This window comes from Tachysurus vachellii, chromosome 11 (assembly GCF_030014155.1).
Source record: "Tachysurus vachellii isolate PV-2020 chromosome 11, HZAU_Pvac_v1, whole genome shotgun sequence".
NCBI classification, from domain to species: Eukaryota; Metazoa; Chordata; class Actinopteri; order Siluriformes; family Bagridae; genus Tachysurus; species Tachysurus vachellii.
In genome coordinates this window covers 15,096,517-15,107,877 of record NC_083470.1, presented here as the reverse complement: position 1 = coordinate 15,107,877, position 11,361 = coordinate 15,096,517, and the positions used below count along the sequence as shown (strand labels likewise).

At 37.7% G+C, this 11,361-nt stretch overlaps 1 protein-coding gene across 1 annotated transcript in view; it reads right to left on the bottom strand.

Annotated features, from left to right (window-relative positions):
* Positions 1-8,017: 8,017 nt before the first annotated feature.
* cux2b (cut-like homeobox 2b) overlaps positions 8,018-11,361 on the bottom strand; it is a 97,531-nt gene continuing 94,187 nt past the window's right edge. The window contains exons 18-22 of the mRNA XM_060881455.1: positions 10,771-10,936; positions 10,309-10,602; positions 9,976-10,164; positions 9,171-9,447; positions 8,018-8,821 (exon numbers count right to left, since the gene is read on the bottom strand). Coding sequence (XP_060737438.1) covers positions 8,128-8,821; positions 9,171-9,447; positions 9,976-10,164; positions 10,309-10,602; positions 10,771-10,936 — 1,620 coding nt within the window. The 3' untranslated portion in view covers positions 8,018-8,127. The remainder of the gene's footprint in view (positions 8,822-9,170; positions 9,448-9,975; positions 10,165-10,308; positions 10,603-10,770; positions 10,937-11,361) is intronic.

Genomic DNA, 11,361 nt, shown 5'->3' with positions numbered 1-11,361 from the left:
GTTGTGTTTTGTTTGTAAACATGTCTGACGCTTCAGTGTGGTGTACGAAAATATGAGCTGCCATAGACTTCTAATTGTGTATTATGATGATATTAGACCTAAGACAATTTTAAAGAGTTGATGAACGATAATTGTAATAAAAACCATACAGATGTGACTGACAGCTGTTTCCTGACACCATAGGCCTGTTTCAGAAAGGAGGTTAAGTGAGAACTCTGAGTATGTTAACCCTGAAATGAGGGAAACTCTGAGTTTTCCGTTTCAGAAAGAGAGGTATGTTAAACCCGAGAAAGCAGGTTAAGTTAAGCCCGTTTCTGAAAGAGAGGTAACTTATACTCAGTCAGTTACCATAGTAACTTACTCTGTGAACCTAACCTGGTCGGGAGCAGTTAAACATATTGGACTCAGTCTGTTATGCAGCTGTGTGTCTGTGTCTGTTTGCTGTTGTGTAGCTTATGTAGTGTACACTAAAATGCTTATGTAGCTTTTGTAGTGTACACAGGTCCACTAAGCTTTTATGGACACAATTGCTCAGTTGTATAAATTGAAACAAAATATGTCACTCTGGGTAAGGGGGTCTGCTAAATGCCGTAAATGTAAAATTAATGAAGTCGGGTGTCCTTTTATGGACAATCCTGTTGATGAAGAGTCTGTATTAATTCGTTTGAGCCCAGGGTGGATTTTTGTCACTTCCCTATGCATTTTTATTTGAGCGGTACCGTTTTTCTTTACAGTCAGATCCATAATCTCATCCATTCCTACTGTACATCAGCCATCGCGGCCTTGCGCTTACATCCGAGCAGATGCTTTGCGTTGCCTTACGTTTCTTTGCAAATTGTAGTTTTGTGTAGAACATCGGGGATGCAGAACATATTAGCAAGGCTACTGTTTGCAGAGCGGTCAGGAAAGTGTGCCTCACTCTCAAGCGCTTTCTGACAATTTTTGTGTTGTTTTGTGTTGTGTATATATATATATATATATATATATATATATATATATATATATATATATATATATATATATAATTTTTTTTTAAAATACACCTTTTAAAGTTTGATGTTAAACCTACTATTGTTTTATACAGCAGTGTTGCTTTTTTTTTAAAAAAATACGTGGTCAAATTCTCCATATGCTTGCATAAGCACTTCCGGTTCTGCTGGTGAGTCAGTCAATTTAGAGTTGATAAAACTAACTCTTTTCAGCTGTTCTGTAACCGAAAACTCAGAGTTTCCCATCTCAGGGTTTGTCAACTCAGAGTTCAAGTTTAAACTCAGAGTTGGTTGAACCACCTTTCTGAAACGGCCCCAGTTGTGTTGGCAGTAATAAATAGCTCTGGGCCGTGATGTGGTCGCCAGCAGTAAGTGACTCAGACTCTGAAATGGCAGAGGGATGAATTGACAGGTTAGGAAGTGAAGTGGGATTCAAAGTAGGTGACCTGAGTGTTATTTTAGCAACAAGGCAGGAAGAAAAACATGAAATGAGCATAAAACCCTCTGGTTGTTGGTCTAAGACTGGATGTTGTTCGGTAAATGGAATCTGGATCAGCTAAGAAAATCAATAAGCCAATTTCTGGGTGAGGTCTATTTTATTTAGCCATGCAACTGAATAAAATAGTTGTTAAAAGAGTTCAGTGTTCCTTGAGTGAAGATAGAAATTGATTTGCAGTCATTTCATCAAAATCTACAGAGCAAAAGTTTTGGAAGTATAGGAAGATATGTGAGCTTGTTCATTAAGTTTAATGAATCAACATTACCAGGTAAGGTGCACAGAGGGAATATAAACTATGAGGTCAGGCCATGGAAAAAAATCTAAAAGCTAAAGTGGGCAGTGGAGGTGCAACGAGTGAAGTCTTTGTGAGGAATAACGTGGAAGCTGTAAAAGAAATCAAAATGTGCTGAACAAATGATCCACTGTGGTGACCCTAAACAGGGAGCAGCCACAAGCACAACAGGTTTATCAAACCAGCCATGGACAGGCTGCTAGGTGCTGCTTTTTTATTCCTTATTATGGTTTAGCAGTCAAAAAAAGAGCAACAGATCATCTATCATTATATAAAACTTTTAGGAACCCTGTTGGCATTGCTGTGGTTGTAAGGAAATAAGAAAGAAAATATCATATGAAAGAAAATATGCAGCTTCTAAACTGCATTATCAAGTATACAATCAGGGAAATCATCAGGTAGACAAGTTATTATATACAGGATACTTTTTACATTTACTTCTCACACTCCATAATAGGGAGCAGGTTGTCTTCTTTCTTGGTTTCTTGTCCGTGTATGGGGTAAAGACTGCTCTTTTGACATAAAGCTCAACAAGACGTGAAGTATTTGATATACATGAAGCATCATACACACAAAACATGGCAGTAACATTGGGACATGGTCGACATGGGACGACATACAGTATTCAAAAATAAGTAGGGCTGAAGTTAAAGATGCAAATTTGAAAGCAAAACATGACACTAGAGAATCGGTTTAGGTAAACATCCAGTCTCTCTGTAACCAAGAGAATTTTCTTTCTTCTTCCAGACCAGTAGTTGCCAGTAATGCACCTTTAAGTCGGTATGCCAACCACCCTTAAAACCATAAGAAGAATTTCTTATGCATCTGAACATCTCCTGGTTTAGCCTTCATTTTAACCAGTGAATTCTCCATTTGTTTTTAATAAGAATAAGTCAACATGAAGGTGGTGAGGTTTTTATTCCGCTGATCATAAATAGCTTTCATTGTCAGTTGTATTGTGGATGATTGTGTGACCAAAAATTTGAAGAGCTGTATATGGGAAAAAGCAAGCCATTTGAAAGCTAAGAAAAAAAGGGGAAATCAGTCGAAACTATTGCACAAGCACTGAAAATAGCAAATACAACAATGTGGGATATCCTAAAAAAGTAGTGGCCACTGGTGTACCAGGCATCAGACAGGTCGGGAGACAGAAACACTGTCAAAGCTGTGTAGAAAACATTTAGTGACATCAGCAAGGGCCATACCACAAGATGTAAACCACCCATCAGCTGTAAGAATCAGGAAAGTGCAAAGAAGTTTAGAGAAGGGCCACAAAATGTCTGGAGCCAAAATTAACTCTATTAAAGTGATGGAAAAAAGCCAAAATGGTGTGGGTCTTCTCTAAAACATACAAGCTCATTGGTCAAGGATGGTTTAGGTAGTCATGGGCTTGAATGGCTACTTCTGGAACATTATTACTTATCTTTACTGATCATTTAACCCATGGTAGTAGCAGCAGAATAAATTTCCATGTCCTGCTGAGGAGACGATGGTGAAAACCTGGAAAAGCATCACAAAAGTAGAAACCAACAATTTGGTCAAGGAGTTACAGTCTTAAGGCAGTTACTGAAAGCTAGGAATATGCAACCATATTATGTCCTATGTCCTTTTGTTCACCTAAAATTTGGGTGGTCTAGATAAAAATTCCAGGAAATAAAAGCTGAAATCTTAAATTCTCATCCCGTATCTTTCTTTTGAACTCAAACCAAGATGTATGACAACTGTATTTAGTTCTATTCAGTTCCTTTGTTTGATTAATTGTTTATTTTTCCTCTTATGCTGTGGGTGGTTGGGGCTTTTAAGTTTTTTTAAAATTTAGCTTTATGTGATCATTATCCCTTTTATTGATTTAAAAAAAAGAGATTAGAGAACAATTTATAAACACTTGATTTTTTTCTGAAATATTCGTAATCTTAATTGCTCATACCACTTCTCTTAATATTCTCATATATATACATATGTTTGTACAAGGGTTAAAAACAAGGGTATTTAAAATTCAGGGTATGTAAAGTTTGTCTCAGTGTTTCATGTCACATCCATTATAATAATCCATAAACTGACACCTGAGTTTTCGTGATCTGCCTGTATTGTCCTCAAGAGGTGACAACATGGGCAAACTGACTCATTAACAAAGAAATTCTATAATCCTGCATCACTTAGTTGGTTCTTAAGTCAGTGACACCTCCAAAATATTTTCTTATAGCTTTTTGAAAAATGACAATTAGACCGTGTGTGTGTGTGTGTGTGTGTGAGAGAGAGAGAGAGAGAGAGAGAGCGAGAGAGAGAGAGAGAGAGAGAGAGAGAGAGAGAGAGAGAGAGATTTTTTCATTGTTATAGAGAACAATACCAGGCAAAGGCTGTTATATAATGATGTACTGTATTCAACAATGGCTTGATACATATGATTGAGACATGACACGTGAGATGTGTGTCAAAATGGGAATATTTCACAGGAAAGTGGTAGAAGTGAAAATATCTCAAACTTTTAGCTCCTGAGTTTTTTTGCTGCTCAGAATAAAATGTTTAAATATTGCAGGAGTCATTTCACACATCATAAGGACATTTCAAGGCTAATTTCACTTTCACACAACTAAAGCATTTCTAATTTATAACTTGTCTTGAAGACTGTTTAAGGGAGTTTTTAGATATGCTACAACACACCCAAGCACCAAAATGAACAGGATATTTGTGGCTAAAATAATTTTGAAATAAAATCCTGTTTCCAAGCATCACCATGTGTCCTTACAAATTACAGTACTGGCATGCAGGGAACTGCTCTCCAAGAAGTTTTTACTCTTCATTACACGAGATAAAAAAAGTCAATATACTATTTCTTCCTGAAGGAAATGTAACAAAACTGTATGTAAAAAAAAGAAATCTAAAGTAAAGTCATAATTCAAATAAAACTAATTGAAAATAGAGTACTGTAAGGAACTTTGAATTCATTCAAGTAATGGCATTGTTTTGCTGTTATGAATCATCTCTGCTGCAGGCAGTAAGTGGGCAGTGTCAGTATTCAAAAGAGATCAGTGTTGTGTTTCATGTCCAGTGTGCTGGCTCTTGAATAAAGAGAATTACAGTCTGCCTGGATTTTTGTTTACAGTTTTCTCACAAAGCAACAGTCGTAATTTGCCACCATTTATTTTTTTTTTTGAGTTGCCAAAGGCACATACCCATTAAATTGGCTGAAATGAACTCTGACTTAAGCATGGGCTTGGAATGGTTTACTGGTATGATGGTACCAGTATGTGATGTGTATCAATGTTGTGATCTGAAATAATTCTAGGTATACAAATGTATAACTACTATGATATATCAGATGATGATGTCAAAATTATTTATGGGTATGGTACATACCTTGAAATAGGATTCACAATTAGTACGACAAGGTACTTTAAACAAACTAACATGCTTGGAGAAAATCAGCTAAAAATGTACATTGTTTTGATAAAGTACTGAAGACTAAGAGATTAGCTTAGAATAAGCACACACATACATGCTCTTTCAGTTTCCCAATTTCAGCTCAAAGTTGAACTAATTCTCAGGTCAAAATGATGCTCCAATTGCTATAAATTGTGAAGAACACAGATAAATTAGGCTCTAAATAAAATCACTCTGTGTTGTAGGAAAATTAAGTAGAAGTCATGAACAATTTAAGCTAACCAGCAATGTAACCTGACTGGTTTGATAAAGCTTAATCAAGCTAGATAACCCTGAGAGAAGGTTCTAGAACATGGGCAAGAGTGCCAAACGAGGTCTGACTCTGTGTTTGGTTAATATAACTGTACAATCTATTTAAATACATCAGCACACTAGCAACATGGACCCTAAGATATTATTTCCCAGTAAATGTGTAATATTCATATATCTATACATGTGTTTATTATTTCAATCCTCAGTACTAATAAGACATGTGCAAGTGTTTTACTATCAACTTCAACAATACATCAAGGCAAAGACCTGTGGAACAAACAATTAGAACAGTTTTCATATGTCCACTATTCTCAAATATTCTTTAAAAAAAAAAAACAGTAAGTGCTGTAAAGTAGTTCTTATATGAGGTATTGAAGACCTACATCTACCAAAAATATAAAGAAAAACTAAACTCAGTAGCAAAACACTTGTATTTGTGTCCAAAAAAATTTCAAGGTATTTCAGTGCCCAGCAGCAGAATGCCCCCAAATATCAGGCAAATTTCTCAATTATTTAAAGGATAAGTGGAAAATAAAAACATCATTTAGGCGCTTAATATTTTAGAAGTTGACTAAACAAAGGATTTTAAAAGTCACTGTTAGCATGGTTTTCTCCCCATTTGACAAGTTTTGTAAATGTGACCAATTCATTCTTACACCAATGTATTTGTTGTGTTCCTGTTTTAGCTTTTAAGTCATCTGAAACTAAACATTGCAAAATCTTCTGTCTTGAGGGATTAAACAATCTATAAACCTATGTGATGTATTTTGTTTTTACCACATTTTACCATAGATTTTTAGGAAAGCATGACTGCCACTGGTGTGTTTTGGGCCACATTGGAGCACATTCAATGTTTACTCAGCTCTCCTTCCTTTGATATTCTGCCTCCAAAATCACACCAGAGTGAGCTGCTTTTTCCATCTCACCACAGATGCTCCAGCCAATTGTATCTTTATTTTGTAGATAAAATTGCTAGTGTGAAAGCAACCTAATGTATGATTCAACTACTGTATATGCATATTTATAAAATGTAGAGGTTGCAAAATTGCGGTGTAGCTCACAAATTGTCTTCTCAAAGAGGAGATTTGTTTGAAATGTCCCTTGACTTTATGTACTTCTCAGTGTTATTACAAAAAATAATAGTCCAAGTGTGCCTATTCTGATTTCAGTTCTCAGGGACAGACATGATGAGGACACTCAAATTACAGCACATCATCTTGTGGTATTGGACAGCCCATGCAAATAATACAATGAATCCGTGATAGAGGTATATATTAAATGATAACTATAAAAAGGGTGTAGCTGCTGCCTATGTTTGCCATGACACACACATAAGGGATAAATGGCCTCCTAGAGGACCAGCAAGCACAAGAGTGACTACATGTGCTGAGAAGGCCAGAATTCCTGAACTTATTAATGCCTACTAATGGAACAGGAATAAATGTTTTTTTTTTAAACATATGCATGCTATAATGTTCCCAGTGAAAAAGCTACCCCGTCACATCCTATTGTATTGTTTTTTGATACTCGGTTCAAGCATATACTACATCATTATTGAATTACTGTTTAAATCATAGTTGGTGGAACTTAAAAGCATAGAATTTTGAACTGTAGGGATCATATCCTTAGTTCAGAACCATAATGCTGAGTTATGGCCATTGCCTTGCCCCATGTCTGTGATAGATCAGTGCATCAGAGGAAGTGTGAGGTAAATGCAATATGAATTAGTGAAGACATTGCTCAAAAGTTTCAAATGGCTCACTGGCTTCCAAATGCACAAAAAGGCCTTACAAGTAAACCCCAAAAATCCTTAAAGGAAACCAACCAAAACCCCCCAAAATAACAGCTTCACTGAAAATATTGTATCAATAATCTTTTTCTTACAATCCCTTTTTTCTATGTTTTTTTTTTTTTTTTTGCTGATTTTTCCACTGTTTTCACTTTTATCGCTCAAGTATATCACAGGATACTATCTATAGAGGATAAGAGGGTAATTTGAGTACCATGCTACATCTTGTTCGGAGAAAGGCTATTGCAGACAATTTCTACAGCACGTACAACCACACATTATACGCTTGAGTAACAAATGTTCCAAAACATGTCAACAAGAAACTAAGTACATATGTATTGTTCACTATTTAGAGTCTTTAAGGACTATCCCTCAAGTCAGTATAAAGTTCTCAACATTATTTGACTTTAACTGCCCAGTTTTACAGACAAAATCTGAAAAATTGCTATTCAAAAAGTAGCAAATTTGGTCAGAGTCCTTTTTTTTTAAAATAAGTAGTGCTTTTGATGGCTTAAGACAGAGGTCTCACATTGAAATAATCTCACCCAGTGGCAATCTATAGAACTTCAGTGTGCATTTCATGACACCATAGCTGCAAAGTCTTCACATCCAAGTATCTCTTTGCTCCTTGGTTTAAAACATGACAGCTAGTGCTGTAACGTATAACTCAAAGTAGGATACCTTTATCAAAATACCTAAAACATGTTTATAAATAATCATTTGTTTAAAGTTTTGGAAAGTCTTTAACAGGACAATATTTTATCTGTGGGACAGATTATATCGCTTCCTTGTTCCTGATGATAGGCAAAAGCCTCATGATTGAGAAATCCACCTTCAGGAACAGAGTATATTTAAGCTTGAAGCTCTAGAACTCCCAGTCCAGCGTCTCTTCACGATTGGCTGCTCGCTCAAGCCGATGGATGATGTTGCTAAGGTTGGCCATTTTCTCATCACGCCTCTGTGTGCTCTTGCTAATCTTGGTGTTGGACTGGAGAGACTGAGATGGAGAAATGGGGGCGGAAGAAGACGGCACAGGTGAGACAGACATCATGAGGCCAGGAGAAGAAGCAGCTGAGGGGGAGTCGAGGGACACCTCCAGACTGCTGCGGCATGCCTCTGATGATGCCTTGAAGCTTGCTGGGTCCACCGGTGATTTATTTTCCCCTTCGTTTGCGGCTGTGTTGCTTTTCTGAATGTTGTCTGAGGAAACAGATCCAGAACAGAGTTTGTGGATGCAAGCTTCATCCTGCCTGAGACTTTGAGGACAACATGATGTCAGGTCCCTGCTGCCAGATGTCTGGTCCTCTTCAGTCTTCATCTCAATGAACTGCACTGTCATGGCGGAGCATGTATCCTGCCTGATATGCAGCTTCTCCTCCTCTTCCTCCATTTCCTGTTTGACACTGATCATCGTGGGTCCATTGCAAATTGAATGGGGTTTTTTTCTTTCATCTACATCAGAAATTGGACTGCAGCTCACTGACGGAGAGAAGGTATACTCCGCATCAGCATCATTGTCCTGAGAACCTTCCACGAGGACCTCACGCCGCATTCGAGACCTGCGTACAAAATAATCAAGATAAAACAGAAAGAGTTATGCACCCACAGGAAATATGGTCCACTTGAGTTCAGGCTTTTCTTTTTGTCTTGCATTTGTCAAGTTTTTACAGAGTCAGTACCTTGAACTGAATTTTCTATGAATGAAAGGGGTTATAAAAAAGAAACTAAGGAAATAGGAAGAGAAATCTCGTTTTTCCTTGTAATGCTCATAAATTTCGATAGGTGGAGCCAGAGTGCCACAAATTTGTCTAAACACAGTCTGCTACATACAGTTTACAGTTGTACATTTTCTATGATTACTCTCATTCTAAAAGTGCAAGGTGTGTGAAAACCACAATTTCTTCAAACCTGTAGTTGTGAAACCAGTTGATAACTGTGTTGGTCTTGAGATTAAGCTGGGTGGCCAGCATCTCAATGGTGTGCTGGGATGGGTAGGGTTCCTGCAGGTATGCCTTCCTCAGAGCCTCCTTCTCCTCTGCGTTTAGCACTACTCTGGGCTTCTTAGCTTGGCTGTAAGCACACAGCTCCATTTGTGCAAGACCTGGGCTATTGGAGTCTGAACGTGCTACCGGAGAGTCTGTGTCTGAGCCAGGATTCAACAGACCATATCTGCGTTTCAGGTATGCTGTAAATGCAGAGACATTAAGCTATATATCAGTAGGGCTTCATATTAGTGACACAGAGAACATGGCCATAATTTACTCATATTCTAATGACTACTTCCAGAATGGTAATGCAGCATGTCACAAAGTAAAAGTCGTTTCAAACTGGTTTCATTATCAGCTTCCCAATATAAGCTTCCCAATCACCTGATCTGAAATAACACTTCTGGGATGTGGTGGAACAGGAGATTTACAGCATGAAAGTGCACCTGAAAATCTGTAGCTATTGCATGGTGCAATCATGTCAACATTGGCAAGAATCTCAAAAGAATGTTTCCAACATCTTGTTGAATCCATGCCATGAAGAATCAAGGCTGTTTTAAAAGCAAAGTGGGGACCTACCACGTGTTCGTATAGAATTCATAATAAAGTCCTCAGTACCATCATATACTGATGTACCTTGCAGTGAAAAAGTTACAAGTACTCATGAGGCAGGTGAATGAAGTCATTCAGTAATTCAGCAAAATTGTAATTACGCAAATTTAGTTCACCTTTTTTCTCCATCTTCTTCATATCTCTCAGTTTGTCCACATTGTGTGGGTCATTTAACCACAGCTGCATGCGCACAAATGGTTCTCTGCCCTTTAGACTCAGCTTATGCCATGGTTTGGGCCTGGACAGCAGGTCTGACACAGAGCCTTGTGTAAGGCCTAAGATACTCTCGCCAAACAGACGTTGACCTAAAAATCACGCAAACATGAATGTAGTGACTATTAGAGAAACGTAGAATAAAAAACTCAACCTACTGTCTGTTTTATACTGTGAACACTTGTTAATGATTGTAACATGATTAAGCATTGATGGTAATAAGGTGTTAAAACTACCTAGATTGTTGTCAGTCAGGACCTCCTTTACCCTCTTGGTTATAGCATATGTGTCAAGCTCAGGCGACATGGCCACCAGCTCCTGAATGCCTAGTGGAATGTGAGGCTGCTGGATTGCCAATGTGCCTGCTGTGCCCTTTACTCCGTGAGGTTCTGTGTGCTGTGGGTGAGGGTGCTGGTTTTCCTTGCTGCTCTCCAGCACCAAACTCACTGGCTCCAGAGGCATACTGGGATGGTTCTCCTCTGGGCTGAGTGGAGGGGATGGTGAAGAGTGAGATGTCACAGGGCTTTTGTCTGAGAGGAGGTTCAGAAGAAAGTTAAACAATTAGTACCTGAACAATTCGTTTTCAATCTGAAATACCATGTTTATTTCATTGGTCAGCAAAAGCATCCTAAAATTAGGACAAATTAAAACATTATAATATGGTCAGTTACAATCTTATAATAAAGATTGTAACTGACCACTGTTGTGACTGTGGTTGGACTGCTGATTGAGGCTCTGTCCTAACTGATCCAGAAGCCACAGCTGCATGCGTATAAAAGGCTCTCGTCCCTTCTGTGTGAGCTTGCTCCAGGGTTTGGGTCTAGACAGCATGTCACTCACGCTACCCTGAGAAAGTCCCAGTACCTGCAAGAACCGATCACAGCAATTATTATTATTTAGAAGATAATTATTATTAGAAGATAAATGGGGATGAGCAAACATTCCACCTCTAAGAAAAAAATGACTATCACTAATAACCAGCTTTAGTGAAGCCTCCAAAAGACCACATAGTGGCAGCAAAGCACAACTTACAGGACCTGGAAAGTAAAGTAAAATAACAACAAAAAAAAAATCTTATTTAAGGACTGGGTACTATTTAAGATGTTTTGGCAATGTATTGCAATGATTGATTTGTGTCTGTTTCATATGCACTCTTAAGTCAGAGTTTATGTGTTTATACCACCTTAGATATTTTTTAATACCGTGCTTATAATCTTTCGGTTATTTGTGGCAGATAAGGAACTGAATTATGAAAAAATGTACATTGCAAGAGTATTAAAAGCTTAAAA